The sequence below is a fragment of the Saccopteryx leptura genome, chromosome 1 (genome assembly GCF_036850995.1).
Source record: "Saccopteryx leptura isolate mSacLep1 chromosome 1, mSacLep1_pri_phased_curated, whole genome shotgun sequence".
NCBI lineage: Eukaryota > Metazoa > Chordata > Mammalia > Chiroptera > Emballonuridae > Saccopteryx > Saccopteryx leptura.
Window position 1 is genome coordinate 298,811,618 of NC_089503.1, and position 21,063 is coordinate 298,832,680.

A 21,063-nucleotide genomic window follows, 5' to 3' on the forward strand; every position below is an offset into this window, starting at 1 on the left:
CCAGTCGGGTACATGCAAGTGTCTGTCTCTCTGCCTCCCCGTTTCTCACTTCAGAAAAATACAAAAATATAAAAATAAAAAACAAAAGAAGTCAAAGCTCTTTGAACAATTCTATAACTCAGTTTCTATCATCTAACATTTTATAAATTTATTTATACAATGAATCTATAAAGTCATTGTATACTGTGGTTATACAATGAATTATGGTTAACACCATTTTCAGTTTTTTGTTGTTAATGGAGTTTTATCTAAAAGACAGAGTTATTCTTTAAATATCCTACTTTTTTTTTTTTTACTTTTTTTTTTTTTTTTTTTGAATTTTTCTGAAGCTGGAAACGGGGAGAGACAGACAGACTCCCGCATGCGCCCGACCGGGATCCACCTGGCCCGCCCACCAGGGGGCGATGCCTTGCCCCTCCGAGCGTCGCTCTGTTGCGACCAGAGCCACTCTAGCGCCTGGGGCAGAGGCCAAGGAGCCATCCCCAGCGGCCGGGCCATCCTTGCTCCAATGGAGCCTCGGCTGCGGGAGGGGAAGAGAGAGACAGAGAGGAAGGAGAGGGGGAGGGGTGGAGAAGCAGATGGGCGCTTCTCCTGTGTGCCCTGGCCGGGAATCGAACCCGGGACCCCTGCACGCCAGGCCGACGCTCTACCACTGAGCCAACCAGCCAGGGCCTAAATATCCTACTTTTAAAATATAGAATATAGTCAGTGTTTTTCTGAACATTCAGTACTATGCCGAATATGAAGCTGTAGTATGAAACAGGGCTAATTGGGTACTGACCCTTGTAGTGGCCCTAGAATTTCCTTTCTTGCTGAAGGTCCATAATAACAGCTTCCTGTGGTTATTTGCCTCTTTCTCATGAAGTTGAAACAAAGCCAGAGAAACTCCTATAATATACTGGTTGTCAATCAGCTGTCAGCCACATCTAAGATTCCTAAAGGAGATATGTAGAGGCAACACTCCAAGCAAAAGCACTAAACTGTGTTAATACTATGGGGCCCTGATTCTGCATGAGATCTCTGTAGACTGTAATGGATTCTGCAGTCAAAAAGATTCCTTCTGTAAACCCTAATATGGTAGCCAGTTAATCTGTGCCCTTTTCTCCTATATCCAAAATTTTAAAACATGCAAAAAGGGGCATTGCCCTCTTTTCCCTTATTTTTCGCCAGATAAAAAAATAACAGCTAACACAACAATAGCTGTCTGCTGTGAATGAATCAAAATTATACCTTTTTGTTTTGTTTTGTTTTGTGGGGTTTTTTATTTGTATTTTTCTGAAGCTGGAAACGGGGAGAGACAGTCAGACAGACTCCCACATGTGCTCGACCGGGATCCACCCGGCACGCCCACCAGGGGCGAAGCTCTGCCCACCAGGGGCGATGCTCTGCCCCTCCGGGGCGTCGCTCTGCCTCGACCAGAGCCACTCTAGCGCCTGGGGCAGAGGCCAAGGAGCCATCCCCAGCACCAGGGCCATCTTTGCTCCAATGGAGCCTTGGCTGCGAGAGGGGAAGAGAGAGACAGAGAGGAAGGGGGAGGGGGGTGGAGAAGCAAATGGGCGCTTCTCCTATGTGCCCTGGCTGGGAATCGAACCCGGGTCCCCCGCAGGCCAGGCTGATGCTCTACCGCTGAGCCAACCGGCCAGGGCCAAAATTATACCTTTTTTTGTCAGATTGGCAAAAAATATATTTTTTGATGTCCTACAGAATTTTAGTAATTAGTGTGCCATGAGATGAAAAGGTTGAAAAATGCTGCTATATGATAAGAAGAAGCCATAAAACAGGATAAGAAAATTATTCTCTTCCTATTAATGGCCTCATCCATTCATTGCATCCTTCATTTGCTATAAAACCAACCCTGGTTTTAAGGGGGAACATGCCTGGGGCTTCTATCAATCACTGTAGACTGGTCAGTAGGATGGAAAGGTAGCTGCACAACGCAGTCCAAAAGATCAGGCAAGGCTACTTAAAGAGAATAGTTGAGGTGTTATGCTCTAGGCACTGCCTAGGAGCTTTGTAAACAAGGTCCTGTTTAATCTGTACACCGACCTTATAACTAAGTAGTAGTATATACCCTCATTACATATGAGAAAACTGTGGGAAAGATAAGTTCAATAACTTGCCCAAGGTGGCAAATAAATGGCAGAGCCAGAGTTGCCCAGCTCCGCACTTAAACAGTATAATATGCTGCCTTCCCTTTGATATTAATCCAAAAAGTAACAAGGCCCTAGAAACAGAAATCCTTGCTCCATAACTAAATATTTATAGTTTTTTTCTTCAAACTACAAGCTGTGGCCATTAACAGATGCTAAGAGTTGTCTCATCTAAACCAGGGGAAATTGTCAGTGCTTGCTTTCTCTTTCTCTCTCACTCTCTCAAGTCTGCATTTTCCCCCACAAGCAGAAGCACCCCCCAACCTTTTCCCCTCTTGCCCCCAGGCATGTATCTTTGCTTTCTCTCTCCTAAATTCCAGAGGCCCTTCTTTTACCTCTGTAACTTGTTTCTGTGCCCACACTGCTCATATGGCTCACTTCTTCTACTTCTGTGACTAAATAAACTTTTACCTGTATTTGAGTCTTGCCTCTGAATTCTTTCTTATCCAGAATTCAAATACCAAAGTTGCTGAGCTGAGGTTCAATCTCCAGTAACATTCTGGTGCTGTTTCACCACTAACAGGAGTTGGACATGGGAGTCTGGAGTTCAGGAAAGGAATCATAAGCTAATAGATTTTGAGAGCCCTAAGATTCAATAATAGGGAGAGGGTGGGGAAACAAAAGAACCTCATTCACTCGAACATTAAAGGTCAAGGAGAGGAAGAAAAGTAGGTATTATATCACAAACTCGTGTGAAAGAACTTCAATCTAAAATGGAGCCAGAGGACATGAAATAAAGAATGTCATGCATGTGCCCTCAGAAGAATGGAATGTAACAATTAACAGACTGCCCTAGCCAGGTAGCTCACTTGGTTAGCATGTGGTCCCAATATGCCAAGTTTGCAGGTTCAATCCCTCGTCAGGGCACATACAAGAATCAACCAATGAATTCATAAATAAATGAACGACAAAACAATGTTTCTCGCTCTCTCTTTCCTTCCCCTGTCTCTCTAAAATCAATAAATAAAAAGAATTGATAAACTGACTTACTGTAAATGTCTGATTTACAGGAGACCAAGATGTATATCTTTTTCTTTTTCTTTTTTAATTTTTTTACAGAGACAGAGAGTGAGTCAGACAGAGGGATAGACAGGGACAGACAGACAGGAAAGGAGAAAGATGAGAAGCATCAATCATTAGTTTTTCATTGTGCGTTGCAACACCTTAGTTGTTCATTGATTGCTTTCTCATATGTGCCTTGACCGCGGGCCTTCAGCAGACTGAGTAACCCCTTGCTGGAGCCAGCGACCTTGGGTTCAAGCTGGTGGGCTTTTGCTCAACCCAGATGAGCCCGCGCTCAAGCTGGCGACCTCGGCTGGCGACCTCGGGGTCTTGAACCTGAGTCCTCTGCATCCCAGCCCGACGCTCTATCCACTGCGCCACCGCCTGGTCAGGCCAAGATGTATATCTTGATCAGTAAACATCTGCCAAGACTTTTCCCCATTCTCGAAGCCATGAACTTACTGCTGGGACTGTGGCTGGACTTCCCTATGTTTGAGCTTCTTGCCCAAAAATACAGCTGGCCCTAAGCCCTCGATAGACTCTTCCCTAGCTTCTATGCCTCTCATTGAGTTACAATTCCTCAGCTATTTCCCAATAAACTCTACTTCTTGTAAGTAAAAAAACATTAAAAAAATTTTTTTTCATTTTTTAAATTTTTAAGTAAAAAAAATAAACTGGGGAGGATGGGTGTAAAGAGGCTCCTGATAAAATATGCCTCTGCCACAAAGAGGAAACAGCACCCCGGACACTAATCTGGATGCCCGGTTTAAGAATTAGTCATTCAGAATTGACTCCACCTTCTCTAAGCATATATTTTTGGCTTCCAGAATATCATTTTCTTCCTTAATGAAGCACTTAAAATAGTGTCTGGCCCGTCTAAGTGAAAAATACAAGAAATGTATATTAACTCAGCACCAAACAAACCACTTACCATTGTTTTCATTACTAGCAGTAAGTCAACTTCCTGCTTGTTTTTTCTTATATGTGTTACTCATATGTAACAATGATGAATCTTATGTTTTTATTTTGGTGAGAACTTAACCATGAAAAAAACCTACTGATTATTATGAGAGATGATATTTCCACTAACATAACTCAGTTTTCTTTGAGCTTTTGCTTAATATTGAAAAGAAATGCAGAAATAAACTACATTTAAAATATTTAATAAAATTTAAAGTCCAATGTATTATTGTAGTGGATCAACCTTCACAAAACATCTTTTTTATCATAATAACTTTATTCTGAATAAACACACTGATCTATAGAGTAAATCCATCAGGTGTAATTGTGGAGTAATGTATGATGAAACTGCTCTCTGAATGTTTTAAAAAATATTTTTTTAATGTATTGATTGATTTGAGAGAGACAGAGAGAGAGAGAGAAGCATTCACTTATTGCTCCACTTAGTTGTGCATTCATTGGCTGTCCATATATACTGACCAGGGATTGAACCTACAACCTTGGTGTTTTAAGACAATGCTCTAGCCTAACCAGGCAGTGGCGCAGTGGATAGAGCATCGGACTGTGATGCAGAAGGACCCAGGTTCAAGACCCTGAAGTCGCCAGCTTGAGCACGGCTCAACTGGTTTGAGCAAAGCTCACCAGCTTGGACCCAAGGTCGCTGGCTTGAGCAAGGGGTTACTTGGTCTGCTGAAGGCCCATGGTCAAGGCACATATGAGAAAGCAATCATTGAATAATTAAGGTGTCGCAACGAAAAACTGATGATTGATGCTTTTCTTCTCTCTCCGTTCCTGTCTGTCTGTCCCTATCTATCCCTCTCTCTGTCTCTGTAAAAAAAAAAAAAAGAAGACAATGCTCTAACTGACTGAGCTAACCGGCCAGGGCTGGACTTATTTCTTTAGAATTGTTTCTATCCCTGGTCTCTGCCTGCTGGTCTCAGATAAGCCTATACTCTGAAAAGAACTTCTGAAACATCAAGAATGAAACAGGCAATCAAAAAAGAATTAAACCTACATATCCACCCTTGAAAATTAGGATAATGCCATTTTCTAATAACCAGAAGCTTTGTTTAAAATTTCATATTAGCACAGAGGAGAAAAATCAGTCTGTATTATGTAACCTGGACTTAGTTCAGTGTTATAGAATAGATGGGAGCCACCATTAAAAGACATTTATTTCCTCTGACATTATAAACATTTATTTAAAAAGCAAAATATCGCCTGACCAGGTGGTGGCGCAGTGGATAGAGTGTCGGACTGGGATGCGGTAAAAAGCAAAATATCCATTTTAGAAGTTTTAGAGAAATAGTGACATTTATGAGTATGAACCATCACCATCTTTGCAATGATACACAAAGCTCAGAAGTCTTTCACTCCATTGAGTTTTGGGATCTTTAAATATTTGTCTTCAATGGAAGTTTATTTCACAAAACAGTGTCAATTAGTGATTCTTACTTTGCTAAGCACTCAGGTAACCTGAGGAGCTTTTAAATTTTACAATATCCAAGGCATATCCCCAGCCAATTAAATCAGAATTTCTGTGTATGGGACCCAGGCATCAACTTTTTTAAAACTGCCAGGTGACTTCAATATGCAGCAAAGCTTTTGAACTACTGGTCTATGAGTTCTGATTTAGACACTGGCTTTAGAGGTTCTGATCCACTGCTTTTTTTTTTTTTCCTAATTCATTGATTTGAGAGAGAGAGAAGCATTGATTTGTTGTTCCATCCATCTATGCGTTCATTGGTTGACTCTTGTTTGTGCCCTGACGAGAAACTGAACCTACAGCCCTGGCATACTGTATTGGAATGATGCTCTAACCAACTGAGCTACTCAGCCAGGGCCAGCTCCACTGCTTTCTAATGACTCAGATACACCAAGAATTTCAACTGCTGGTCTTTCTGATCCCGAATAATTGAGTCAAAGTAGATCAACCAAAATGGCACTCGATTCAAAGCATTTCTTTTGTGTCTGCTCATTTCAAGTTCTAAATACACAACAATCCATTTATTGTTTTTAAGACTGGGATAACTTTTATGCCTCTGCCCTGCACTATTTACCAGATGAGGAATGTACTCTAATTACAGGACATCTAGAGTATGTATACCTATATGACTTGTACCCTTTTACTATAAACAAGTGTACATATTATGCACCTTGCATCACGTGGGTTCTTCTGTGTTGACAATAACTTCTGTTTTCAACAGTTTTGAATCTGGTTATTTTGCAACTTCTAATCACCATCATGTCCTCTTCCCTCCACTATACTGCTCTTTTTGTCTCCTACAATAGAATTTAAGAATACTTTTTTTGCCTGACCAGGCAGTTTCACAGTGGATGGAGCATCAGATTGGGATGCAGAGGACCCAGGTTTGAAAACCTGAGGTCTATGGCTTGAGCCCAGGATCGCTGGCTTGAAGCCCAAAGTCACTGGCTTAAGCCCAAGGTCACTGGCTTAATCCCAAGATCACTGGCTTGAGCAAGGGGTGACTTGTTTTGCTGTAGCCGCCCCCCACCTCAGGTTAAGACACATATGAGAAAGCAATCAATGAACAACTAAAGAGCCGCAACAAAGAATTGATGCTTCTCATCTCTCTCCCTGTCTGTCCCTATCTGTCCCTCTCTCTGTCTCTGTCACACACAAAAAACAACTTTCTTTTGTTTGCCTGACCAGGAGGTGGCACAATGGATAAAGCATAAACCTGGACACTAAAGACCCAGGTTCAAAACCCTGAGATCACCAGCTTGAGCATGGGGTCACTGGCTTGAGCGTGGTATCATAGACATGACCCCGTGGTCACTGGCTTGAGCCCAAAGGTTGCTGGTTTGAAGCCCAAGGTCGCTGGCTTGAGACCAAGGTCACTGGCTTGAGCAAGGGGTCAAGGCACATATGAGAAAGCAATCAATGAACAACTAAAATGCCACAACAAGTTGATGCTTCTCATCTCTCTCCCTTCCTGCCTGTCTGTCCCCCACCCCCAAACCCACTTAAAAAATACTATTTTTTGCCTGACCAGGCGGTGGCACAGTGGATAGAGCGTCGGACCAGGATATGGAGGACCCAGGTTCGAGACCCCGAGGTCGCCAGCTTGAGCGTGGGTTCATCTGGTTTGAGCAAAGCTCACCAGCTTGGACCCAAGGTCACTGGCTTGAGCAAGGGGTCACTCAGACTGCTGTAGCCCCACGGTCAAGGCACATATGAGAAAGCAATCAATGAACAACTAAGGTGTCACAACGAAAAACTGATGATTGATGCTTCTCATCTCTCTTCATTCCTCTCTCTGTGTCCCTATCTGTCTCTCTGACTCTCTCTCTCTGTCTCTGTCAAAAAAACAAAAAAACAAACAAAAAACAAAACAAAAAAAATACTATTTTTTTACATGGGTAAAATACTTAGTAGAAATTACATTTTTTCTAAATAATGCAATATTTTTTCCTCCAAAATATTTTTTCTGCATTTATCTACTACAGATATCATGCCATCTCAACTCCCTGAGCTGTGAACTTGAACAGGGACAGAGTTTTGCTCATCTTTGCATGAGTAGTACATACCACACAGCAGGCTCTCTCAATGTTTAGTTAACTAATAAAAGCTGACACTGCTCATACCAAAATTTCGTTTAAAATTCAGACTTAAGTACATTTGAATTAGGTGGTAGTGATCTTTTTTTTCTTTTCTAGGCTTGTATTTCAGCAGTCGGAAAAGTTTACAAAGGTGGAAAACCAATACGAGTTACTGAAAATAGAGACCAACGAATTCCAAGGACTTCAAAGTAAAATCAGTTTAATCTCAGAAAAGGTAATTATTAACTGGTTTATTTGGAAAGATTTTCCCATTTTTCTTCCCCACTATCACCATTCCAGCCCAGTTCAGAAATTCCTTTTTCCCACCTTTTAGACAATACTATTTTAACTCTCAAGGTCTCCCTACTGCTTTACATTCTCCCATCAGTCCAATTGAAACTTAAATTATATTTTGAAAGGATAAAGGTATTTTAATGTAACAAATATTATTGTTAGGAAAGACCGCTATGCTCTAATGGAGGTGACTGCAGTTTTCTATTTAAATATCAGACACTTGATATATCAGACGCTGAAATATAATTGATCTCTAGGGTATACAGTTAGAGTAGGAAGAGCACTGGCCGGGCCAGGGTTCATCATGGTTTTTTATTTACTTCCCACTTGGTCAGCGTATATATGCACATGCAGAGCTGACCAACCTCAAAATAAGTCCTGACTTTATAGCCAAACGAAAACTAAACTCCATGTCTTTGTTGTGTTTCTTCAAGCTACAAATGCATTATTTCTGTAATTCTTAGAAATGTGGAACAGATAAAAAAAATTTAGCTACCACACTTCTCAGGAGAGGGTCTGCTATAATCAGTGAGGCATCGTGTGGGCCTGGCCTGGCTACTAAGGACCAAGCTATCCTTGGGAATAATGTCTTGTTTGTTCATGTATTCATTCACCAAATCTTTACTCATGGCATAAGGTAGACAGGACTTGCACTTGGCACCAGAGTGAGCAAGGATGCTATAAAAATAAACAGAAGCCTGACCAGGCGGTGGCACAGTGGATAGAGCATTGGCCTGGGACACAGAGGACCCAGGTTCAGAACCCTGAGGTTGCCGGCTTGACTGTGGGCTCATCTGGCTTGAGCAAGGGTCACCAGCTTGAGCACTGGGTTGCTGGCTTGAGCATGGGATTATAGACATGACCCCATGGTCACTGGCTTGAGCCCAAAGGTCGCTGGCTTAAAACCCAAGGTTGCTGGCTTGAGCAAGGGGTCACTTGCTCTGCTGTAGTCCCCTGATCAAGGCACATATGAGAAAGCAATCAATGAACAAGCAATCAACAAACAACTAAGATGCTGCAACAAAGAATTGATGCATCTCATCTCTCTCCCTGTCTGTCTGTCTCTCTCTCTGACTCTCTCTGTCTCTGTCAAAAGGATGAAAATAAATAAATAAACAGAAATGTAATAGAGGGTCTAAGTCACTGCAGCCTCATGCACAGGATGAGCATATAGTGCCTCAGAAAGTAAAAGCCATGGATGAAAATTTTGCATCACCTTGAATAAGCCAGGGGCTTGAATGTGAGCTTAGGGGACTCTGGGAAGAAGCTGCAAGAATTGGTATTTTGACCTAGGACTCAAGGTGAGATCTGGTTATAATTGTTGGGGGCCCTCTAAAGGAGTCAATATATCATAATAATAGAAAAAAGTTCCAGGAGACAGAGAAACTTCATGTGCTTAAAAGCTTTGAAAAGAAATTTTGAAGAAAGCTTTCCTTTTTAAATGAAAATTTTGGTAGCAATTAAAATGCTTTTTGAATCAGTTTTTTGTTCTTTTTTGTTTTTTGTTTTTTTTACAGAGAGAGAGTCAGAGAGAGGGATTGACAGGGACAGACAGACAGGAACAGAGAGATGAGAAGTATCAATCATTAGTTTTTCATTGCAACACCTTAATTGTTCATTGATTGCTTTCTCATACATGTCTTGACTGTGGGCCTTCAGCAGATCGAGTAACCTCTTGCTCGAGCCAGCGACCTTGGGTCCAAGCTGGTGAGCTTTTGCTCAAACCAGATGAGCCCGCGCTCAAGCTGGCAACCTCGGGGTCTCAAACCTGGGTCTTCTACATCCCAGTCTGATGCTCTATCCACTGCGCCACTGCCTGGTTAGACTGAAGCAGATTTTTTTAATAAGATTGTAGGATCCAAAAAAATATTCAGTCTTTGTATAGCTCTTTCTCTCCAGCCTGCCCCAGGAGTAGTTTAACTATAGCTGCCTTTCACAAAACTGACCGTAGGGGCCAGCATGATGCACTAGGAGGGGAAACAGCAAGACCTGGGCTCCCGTCACAACTGCAAGATGAAAAGATCACTTTAACTTCTCTTGGCCTCTGTTTCCTCATTTATGAAATGAGAATAACAAGATTTTTATAAGGCTCAGATGAGATACAATATGTGTGTCAACTCTTAGAAAACTTCAGGCAGTAATAAATTTCTTTGTTTTGAAAAAATGGAAAACTGTTAGAATATACTGGCAGCCCATAAATAGTATGTGACATTGTGGTATACTAGTCACTATGTCTAAGGTTAGGGAAAAAATAGGTTGATACTTGTTCATATGGAAAATAAGACCATAATTAATGAACAACAATACAAGAATAAACTCTGTTTTGTGGACTTATAACTGTAAACCTTCTGTTTCCCAATCCTGCATCTGCAGATTAAATCTTGAGACCTTATTTTCCTGCAAAGTTGACCTTTGCAAACTTTGGGGTCTACTGGGATATACTTTATAGCAGGGGTCCCCAAACTTTTTACACAAGGGGCCAGTTCACTGTCCCTCAGACTGTTGGAGGGCCGGACTATAAAAAAAACTATGAACAAATCCTTATGCACACTGCACATATTTTAAAGTAAAAAAATAAAACGGGAACAAATACAATATTTAAAATAAAGAACAAGTAAATTTAAATCAACAAACTGACCAGTATTTCAATGGGAACTGTGCTCCTCTCACTGACCACCAATGAAAGAGGTGCCCCTTCCAGAAGTGCAGCGAGGGCCGGATAAATGGCCTCAGGGGGCCTCATGTGGCCCGCGGGCCGTAGTTTGGGGACCCCTGCTTTATAGTGATGCTCTGATGAACAGCTTAAACAAGAAGTTACCTTAGGTGAAGATAAGCTTGCCTCTTCAAAATGCTGCTAATAAGACAACTAAACCTAGCAGTATTACTAATGTACAAGTATTTCTCAGAACTGGTTTTTAAAGGGACTTGAATTATGGCTACATATATGCATTAAAAAAAACTTGTAGCCTGACCAAGTGGTGGTGCAGTGGATAGAGCGTCGGACTGGGATGTAGAAGGACCCAGGTTCGAGACCCTGAGGTCGCCAGCTTGAGCGTGGGCTCATCTGACTTGAGCCAAAAAAAAGCTCACCAGCTTGGACCCAAGATCACTGGCTCGAGCAAGGGGTTACTCGGTCTGCTGTAGCCCCACAATCAAAGCACATATGAGAAAGCAATCAATGAACAACTAAGGTGTCACAACGAAAACCTGATGATTGATGCTTCTCATCTCTCTCTATTCCTGTCTATCCCTCTCTCTGTCTCTGTAAAAAATAATAATAATAATAATAATAATTTGTAAACAAGGTGTCAGAGTGGTCTTATCATATTATTCAGTACTATTGTATTTATACATTGTTTCCAGCTATCACCTGGCACTGCTTCAGGTATTCCTGGGGTGGGACCAGGTTTATGGTCATTCTTCTTCCTAAACATCAACAAACATATTCCTTATACCCTGAGACATAGAGACTACAAAAATGCATAAGACATGGTCTCTTCCCCTAAGGGATTTAGAAGCTCTCCTATCTTCACCTGGCTAATTCATCAGTCTGTTAAAGGGTCAGATTTCAGAGTCACTTCTGAGCCTTTCCTCATTGACATCCAGACTTCTGACCTCTCCTCTAATAAGCATTCATTCTCTCATGCTAGTTCTGTCATGATGCAAATCATAATCTATTGTGATTGTTTTGTAATGTTGTTAATTTGTCTCCTTTACTGATCTTTAGGGCAAACCCTGTGTCTTTTATCTCTATATCCCCGTGTCTAATGATGAAACAGAGGACACTCAGTAAGTCTTATTGGATCTCTAGAATATATGATGTTAAAGATCCAAAACACTCTATCCCCTAACCAAACTGTGAAGCTACGAACTATACTATATCTCTGTTTTTATATCCAGTGTCTGGGACAGAGTGGACACTCAGACATTCTTGCATAATATCTACTGAATGCCAAATAGGTGGCAAATAACATAATACAATCTGTGCTGCAGGAGTCCAGGCTGTGAGGCTAAGGCTACGGAAGAATGTTCACTGACCAGCTGAGATCTGGTCTGAGCCTTGAAGGAAGGACAGAATATAGCTAAGCAAAGAGGAGGGAAGGTGAGCATAGAGCGAGGTTAGGGAGTTTGGGACTTGATCCTTGAAGTATCAGGAAACATCGTGGGTCTTTCTTTCCATGTTGTACCATGATGTGCAGAGCAGTTTCTAAAAGCTTGATCTGGCTGTAGTGTGTAGGCTGATTTAGAGAGGAAGTAACGAGATGCAGGTATTAGATAACACTTCTAGAATTATTTCCCTTGATCATCGACGTCTCGTTCGGGTGCCCCATGTAAGTGCTTCCACAGTTCTTCCCCTTTCATAGCACATACAGACTTGGCTTTCACCCCACTACTTAAGGGCTGAACTGTGTCTTATATAGTATTACATCTTCAACACAAGGCTGTAAACAGCTGATAAATTAATGTTCATTTCTAGGCCTTTCTGTATCTGTACGGCTGTTATCTATGTGAGTGTAGACTAAGAGAGGTCTACAACCTGGTCCTTATATATTCAAGACACATATTAAGACAGGCCAGAAGCTTACCATAATTTACAGATACTTAGCCTGACCAGGAGGTGGCACAGTGGATAAAGCGTTGGCCTGGGACACAGAGGACCCTGGTTCAAAACCCTGAGGTCACCAGCTTGAGCACAGGCTCATCTGGCTTGAGCACAGGGTCACTGGCTTGAGCATGGGATCACTGATGTGACCCCATGGTCGCTGGCTTGAGCAAGGGGTCAATGGCTCGGCTGGAGCCCCCCCACCACATCAAGGGACATATGAGAAAGCAATCAGTGAACAACTAAGGTGCCACAACAAAGAATTGATACTTCTCATCTCTCTCCCTGCCTGTCTGTCAGTCCCTGTTTGTCCCTCTCTCTGTCTCTGTTACTTAAAGAAATTTTTTTACAGATACTTAGAACATTTTATTTACTACATGACATAAATTGTCTCCCTACCCTGATGTTTTATTCATTTTGTCTTTGTGATATTTGTGAGATCTAATTCTGGTACCTTCTCCACAAAGGTCAATCAACCAATTCTTTTTCAGACTCTTCCAGAATAATTGTATTTAGAAAAGTTAACAGATTTTATAACTAGCTTACAGTTTCTAAAAAAGCCAAATAACCATAAAAATTACAACTAAGTTGCTTTCCATTGGAATGAAAAAAAAGAAATATGATATACTTCAGGCTGCTTTAGTCTTATTTTTTACTTGACTATCCCTCCATGAAAATGTGCAAACATTAAAGGATTATAAATGGAGGTTTATATTTTTCTGCCATAGTGCTAATCTATTAAATTTGTTCTAAATATGTTAAAAAAAGAGCATTAAAGTAATAAATGTTTTGGTCAGTATAGTTCTGATACACTTGGTACTTTAGACATCTTCAGAATTTGAATTTGGCACATGATTGTTAAAGTGTGTGTCCCTACTATAAAAGTTATTAAGTAGCCTTGGGAATTGTTTTGTGTTACAAATGCAGCTTGAGTCTACTGAAAGTATCCTGCAGGAAGCTACATCATCTATGTCTTTGGTGACCCAGTTTGAGCAGGAAGTATCCGGCCTCCAGCGTATCATGCATGACATTCAAAATAGTGAAGAGACGCTCACTCAAAAGATGCAAAGCCTTCATGAGAAATTCCAAAATGTCACAAATTTCTGGAAGCAAAGCCTAGAAGAAATGAATGTTAATGCAGACATTTTCAAATCAGAATCGAAGCACATACATTCTCAAGTTACTGTCCAGATTAACTCAGCTGAGCAAGGAATAAAATTGCTCACCGAAAGGCTGAAAGAGTTGGAAGACAGCACACTACGAAATATTAGAGCAGTGAAAACACAAGAAGAAGAGGATCTTCTGCGTGTCGAGGAACAGCTGGGCTCCGATACAAAAGCAGTCGAAAAGCTAGAAGAGGAACAGCATGCTCTCTTTGCCAGAGATGAGGACTTGACTAATAAGCTTACCAACTACGAACCCAAAGTGGAAGAATGCAAGACACATTTGCCAGCCATTGAAAGTGCAATTCGCTCTGTTCTCAGAGTCTCGCAGGATCTGATAGGGACAGAAAAGAAAATGGAAGATTTAACTGTTCAGATGTTTAATATGGAAGATGATATGCTGAAAGCAGTGTCTGAGATCATGGAGATGCGGAAAACCCTTGAAGGACTTCAGTATGATAACAGCCTACTGAAGATGCAAAATGAACTGGATGTTCTGAAAGGGAAAGTTCAGGACTTTATGGCATATTCAAGTACAAGAGAAAAAGGCACTTCAGAAGAACGTAATCTAGAAAATAAAGGAATTGACCGTGATTCTTAATGCACTAAATTTATTCTGATGAACCATATAATTATACATAAATTGATTAGTCTCATGCTTTTGTGTTATTTTGATATGTCTCACTGTGTCCTATGTTACTGGAAAAGAAGTGAGATCTCCACACAAATGGATTATCAAGATAATCAAAGCTTATCTTTTTAAGCAATAAAACTTATTTTTTTTAACCATTTTAAATAGAAATAGTTCTGAAACCTATATTTCTCTACTTTTTAAAAAGCAATATATGCCTGACCTGTGGTGGCACAGTGGATAAAGTATCCACCAGTAATGCTGAGGTCGCTGGTTCGAAACCCCAGGCTTGCCAGGTCCAGGTTCATATGAGAAGCAACTACTATGAATTGTTGTTTCCCAATCCTCCCACCCCCTTTTCTCTTTCTTTTTCCTCTCTCTAAAATCAGTAAAATATTTTTAAAAAGAAAGAAAGCAAGCTCACCTATTAAAAAAATAATCAATATACTTGCCTGACCAGGCAGTGGCACAGTGGATAGAGCGTCGGACTGGGATGCCGAAGACCCAGGTTTGAGACCCCAAGGTCACCAGCTTGAGTGCGGGCTCATCTGGTTTGAGCAAAAAGCTCACCAGCTTTGACCCAAGGTCCTTGGCTCAAGCAAAGGGTTACTCAGTCTGCTGAAGGCCCGCGGTCAAGGCGCATATGAGAAAGCAATCGATGAACAACTAAGGTGTCGCAATGCGCAACGAAAAACTAATGATTGATGCTTCTCATCTCTCCGTTCCTGTCTGTCTGTCCCTGTATATCCCTCACTCTGACTCTCTCTGTCTCTGTAAAAAAAAAAAAGCAATATACTTAACATTTTTAAATGATTTTTTAAATAATTAACAGTTATCATTATGAATTTCACCTATTGGACCCAAATATTATTAATGTCTCTAGAGCTAATGAGGAGTGTTTACCTTCTCTCTAAATGACCCAGTTTGCTATTCTTCAAACCTTATATCTACTTCTTATATGTCTTCTCTCACCTGAAAAGGTGACCCACTGACCTGATGATGTTACTGTCAGGCCTGTTAGTAAAGTGCTAGTCTCAGCCAGGTTCTTCATTTCCTTTGTAATTTACAACAAACCAAGAATCCAGACCACAGAGTTGACAGAAATTTGGTCTAAAATAACGAATAGCAAGTCTGGGGTGCTTTGCTATGAATTAATATGCACTTTTTTAAAGCTATGGAGCCTTATACACGTGTTTTACTCTTTGTTAAGGTTCTAAACTATGTTACAGATACTTGCAAGAATTTTAAAATAAGAGTAAATAAAGATTGGGGCAAAAGTCGGTTTTAAAAAAATATAGATTTACAGTTATGAGTATGCAAAACAGTTTATTCTCATATTATTATTTATTGTATTATTTTTCATATGAACAGCTGTAAACCAATTTTTGCCTCACCCTGCATGTTTTTATTGAAGGTTTTTCCTATGAATTACGTATGTACACCTTGAAGTATAGACTTTCGCTCACAAAAATTAGGGGATATTTCAAAATAAATATGAAGTGATAAAAAAAAGAAGCATTTGATTTTTTTATTAAACAAGAATATCAGAAAAGCAAAGGACAAGTCGAAGAAAGTTGTCCAATTATGCAAATGAGAGGCAAAACCAACTTTTATTTCACTGGTGAAAATGCTCTATACAAAAGACTGAAAGTACTGGAGTATCTGCACATTCCCTGATCCCCTAATTTTTGTGTATAGCTGAGCTGTTTTAAAAAGGTTCTGACTGTGTTACAAACTTTTGAGTTTGCTAGATACAGGATCTGTAAATAAATTATAGTTACAGTGAGCATACATCAATAAGCCCATGGCCTATTTTAAAGGGGAAAGAGCAGCAAAGTGAGAAATGATGAGAGCCAGCTTGCCGCCTCCTTCCCTTCCCAGCCTTACTCCCTGCTCACACTTTACACTGATTTTCTGCCTGGAATGCTCCCTCCTCTCCTTGAGAGTCTTTCTCAAATGTACCTGCACTTAACCCTCCACCCCCTTCCCATGTAAAACTGCATGCTTCCAACTCTTTATCCCCCTAACAAGCTCTCTGTGTAACATCTTTTATTAACTATGATCCTTGGTATTCGTACTGAGAATGCAAAGATCTTGCTGTTTGTTCACATCTGGATCCCCAAGTACCAGACCAGTGCGAGGTACCTGACAAGAGTTTAGTAAATATTTGTGAATGAATGAAAGTGTCATTCACTTAAGAGATGGGCAGCTAGCTGGCCCAGGACAAAATTGTTAAAGTCAAGTAAGATCCTGTCCCGGCCTTTGTAGCACCAGCTGGAGAACTGCACCACAGACAAAAATGGGTGACACAGGACTACAAATTGAGGCTGCAGGCAAGTGTATCCAGTGCAGAGTCCAAGGCTAAGGCTTCGCCCTTCTGGTGACCAGTTCAGCTTCCCACAATCACACAGTTCTCCAGAGACGCCACTGCTGGCCTCCTCAAGCAGGCACGGGACTTAATGAAACAAATGTAAAAGGCTCTGTTCAGGCTCCACCCTGTCTCCTTTGCCCCAGGGCCACACCCCACATCGGGCTTGGGTACACAGGAAATAAAAAAGAGAAATGATGACCATTGGGGTAACTGAATGTACATCATTATTTTAAAGAGTCACCAAACTAATTACCCAACCAAATTTGTTCACATAGTGACTTTATTTTACTCAAAATTATAGAATAGAGTTACAAGGAATAAGACATGGCATCCTGAGACGTGATTAAGTAGAGATCTACCGTATTTTGCCAAAAACGATTATCAGAAATGTGCAGGGTTGGGGGAGCATATGAGACTTTTATTGGTGAACTGATGTATTAAGAGTGTCCAAACACAGCCTGACCTGGTGGTGGCGCAGTGGATACAGCAGCCTGAGATGCAGAGGGCCCAGGTTTGAAACCCCAAGGTCACCGGCGTGAGTGTAGGCTCATCTGCCTTGAGCGCGGGGTCCCAGCTTGAGCACGGGATCATAGGCATGACACCATGGTCGCCAACTAGAGCTCAAACATTGCTGGCTTGAAGACCAAGGTTGCTGGCTTGGATGGAGCCCCCACCCCACCTCCACCCCTCGCAGTCAAGGCACATATGAGAAAGCAAGCAATGAACAACTAAGGTGCCACAACGAAGAACGGATGCTTCTCATCTCTCTCCCTTCTTGTCTGTCTGTCCCTGTTTCTCTTGCTCTATCTCTCCCTCACTAAAAAAAAAAAAAAAAAAAAGAAGCCTGACCTGCGGTGGCGCAGTGAATAAAGTATTGACCTGGAAATGCTGAGGTTGCTGGTTCGAAACCCTGGGCTTGCCTGGTCAAGGCACATATGGTTGATGCTTCCCGCTCCTCCCCCTCTTCTCTCTCTCTGTCTCTTTCTCTCCCTTTCTCTCTCCTCTCTAAAATGAATTTAAAAATTAAAAAAAAAAAAAAAAAGAAGTGTCCAAACATGGTATTGAAAACTGAGTCAACTTTATATGGAAGTACTGTTCTTTCTTATTTATTCTTGCCAATTACCAACTGTAGTTCCTATTTTATAATGCAATTTCAGTGGAATTAAGCGCAAAGAACATGAAAGCTGTCATTATAAATGGTAGTTGTGGTCAGGAAGTTTTACTATGTAAATTTACATGTTTTTTAGGAAAATCCCGAACAAGTTCTACAGTAGACAGACATGGGTCATAAAAATGGAAGAGTGCTACTGTGAAAAGGCATAGCATTAATTTCCGGAATCTTAACATGAAATTTCTTGGGTTCTGAATGCCTAAGTTCTTGTCTGTGTGCACTGACAAAATTGTATGTGTTTATTTTTATTTTCATGCTAATAAAATAGATTATAAAGTTAGCTGGGACTTAGTTCTTTCAACTTCCATTCTGTCAGAGGAGATGTGATTTCCCATATTCGTCACTTCTATTTTTTTAATTTTTGGCCTATCACCAGATTTGATACATCATTATTATTATGAACTTCTGTATATCAAGGAACTTGTGTATATAAATGGAAACAAGGTGGCCTCTGTGCTCTACAGTGACAGTTAGAAGGGAAACAGAAACTGCCCTTCTACAAAGATTTCGTGAGGAAACTATTTGCGTGTGTACACACGTATATATTCCTTTACTCAGGGGTTTCTCTATTTGAAAAGGTCATTAGAGAGTTTTAGAGGTACCTAATTGGTTTTCCTCCATATCTTACATTCATTTATTTAACACAAATACTTGAAATTTCAAAAAATTCCCTGTGCATCAAACATTAAATTACATCGTTGGCCTGACCTGTGGTGGCTCAGTAGATAAAGCTTTGATCTGGAACGCTGAGGTCACTGGTTTGAATCCCTGGGCTTGCCTGGTCAAGGCACATATAGGAAGTACTCTCCCTCTCTCTCTCTCCTTTCTCTCCAAAAATAAACAAATAAAAAAAATTACATCGTTGGTCTTTCCCTTAAGGAAGATTACCATATTCTAAGATGTACTTTTGTATTTTTTAATTAGTAAATTTTATATCAATTGATTTCTGATAGGGAATACTGGATCCTTTTTTTTTATTCAGTGGGAGGAGGGGAGGCAGAGATAGACCCCTGCATGTCCCCCAACTGGGATCCACCCAGCAAGCCCACTAGGGGGCGATGCTCTGCCCATCTGAGACGTTGCTCCATTGCTCAGCAAACAAGCTCTTTTAGCACCTGAGGTGGAGGTCATGGAGCCATCCTCAGTGCCCAGGGCAAACTCACTCCAATCAATCCATGGCTGCAGGAGGGGGAGAGGAAAAGGGGAGGAGAGGTAGAAGAGCTGATGGGCGCTTCTCCTGTGTGCTCTGACCAGTAATCAAACCTGGGACAGCCACATGCTGGGCTGACGCTCTACAACTGAGCCAACCAGCAAGGCTTGGATCCATTTTTTAAAAACATTTAGCACAGATAAATTACTTTTACAAAACAAACACCTAATTTTTTTAAACCCTTGGATATAAAGTTTCAAAGTATAATTTATTTTAATATTTCATTAAATTTTTATTAGAAGCTGTTGACTAGATGTACTTTTAGATTTTATAATGAAAAATGTTGCTTTATTCACCTGTATGGTTTAATAGAAAACTAAACTTGTAAGATACAAAGTTAATGGCATTATTTTTTACCTCAACCTAATTGTAGACCCTTGAATGAATCTATAGTCTTGATCAAAGCTTAAAATGATCTTGTTATAAAATAATTATGCTGTAATTCACCAAATACACACACACACACACACACACACACACACATGCATGCGCATGTACACACACAAAACCTTATTTCTGTATAGTCTTACTCCATACTTGCACAGTTGGCAAAAGCTATGCAAATTCACCCAGCATCTGTATATTTCAGCTAAGAACTATTAATTTAATACAAAATGCTCCTGCCCAATTTTATATAGCGGGGGAGGAGAGAACTAACATGTTGGAGCCTATTATTTGTCACACTGCTAGGAGGTCTCCATTCATCAGTATCATCCTAACAGCTCTGTAGTGAGCACCTACTATATCTCAGTCACTGTTGGAGGCACTTTGCATGTATTATCATCAGTTTTCACCACAGCTTTGCTAACTGTGAGACCCATTTTACAAAGGAGAAAATTGAAACTCAGAAAGATTGCCTGACCTGTGGTGGCTCAGTGGATAAAGCATCGACCTGGAATGCTAGGGTCACTGGTTCAAAACCCTGGGCTCACCTGGTCAAGGCACATATGGGAATTGTTGCTTCCTGCTCCTCCCCCCTTTCTCTCTCTCTCTCTCTCTCTCATTCTCTTCCCTCTATAAAGAAATAAATAAAAATAATATTTTTAAAAAAAGGAAGAAAGATTAGGAATCTTGCAGTCAAGCTGCTGGGTCAGTCCAACTCCAGAGGCCACAGACTTCACACTGTTCAAGGCAACCTGCTGCTGTTCAACCAGTGGAGGGAAAAAATCAGAAGGAATCTGTCAGAGCTACCTGAAGAATCAAAAAGCTATAATTAATTCAGTCAAATTTGGTGGTAGCCAAATGAAGACTACCATGTTGCCATTAAACTAGACTGTAAGTCACTCAAAAGTTATAACTGACCACTTGACCAGGTGGTCATATATATATGAACTTGGTATAAATTCAAATTACTGGCTGAGTAACTCAGTTGGTGAGAGCATCATCCCGATATGTCAAGGTTGTAGGTTTGATCCCCAGTCAGGGCACATACAAGAACTAACTAATGAATGTGTAAATAAATGGAACAACAAATCAATGTTTCTCTAGCTCTCTCTCTCTCTCTCTCTCCTTTCCTCTCTAAAATCAATAAATTAAAAAACTTTGTAAAGAAATAGATGGCCTGACTTGTGGTAACACAGTGCATAAAGTGTCAAACTCTAATGCTGAGGTTGCTAGTTTGACACCCCAGGTTTGCTGGGTTAAGGCACATAAGAGAAGCAACTACTGCTAGTTGCTGCCTCCCGCTCCCTCCCCCTTCTCTCCCTCCCTTCTCTCTAAAATCAATACATTTTAAAAGTCTTTAAAAAATTAAATAAAAAAAGAAATAGATGAAAGTAAGCCATCTCCTTACTCCCTTATTCACCCCTGGAAATCTTGTTTCAGCAATATACTTTATTGCAAAACTTTCCCCTTAAAAATAAAAGGTAGCCTGACTTGTGGTGGCGCAGTGGATAAAGCCTCGACCTGGAATGTTGAGGTCACCGGTTTGAAACCCGGGGCTTG

The 21,063-nt window shown here is 40.8% G+C and overlaps 1 protein-coding gene across 2 annotated transcripts in view; it reads left to right on the forward strand.

The window, feature by feature from the left end:
* The window catches only part of IKBIP (IKBKB interacting protein), a 34,128-nt gene that overhangs the window by 7,224 nt on the left and 5,841 nt on the right, over positions 1 to 21,063 (forward strand). The window contains exons 2-3 of one of the 2 annotated variants that reach the window (XM_066357163.1): positions 7,794 to 7,911; positions 13,501 to 18,189. In XM_066357163.1, coding sequence (XP_066213260.1) covers positions 7,794 to 7,911; positions 13,501 to 14,337 — 955 coding nt within the window. In that variant the 3' untranslated portion in view covers positions 14,338 to 18,189. Of the gene's footprint in view, positions 1 to 7,793; positions 7,912 to 13,500; positions 18,190 to 21,063 lie in introns of those variants that run through there. The other variant, XM_066357168.1, reaches the window with a different exon arrangement.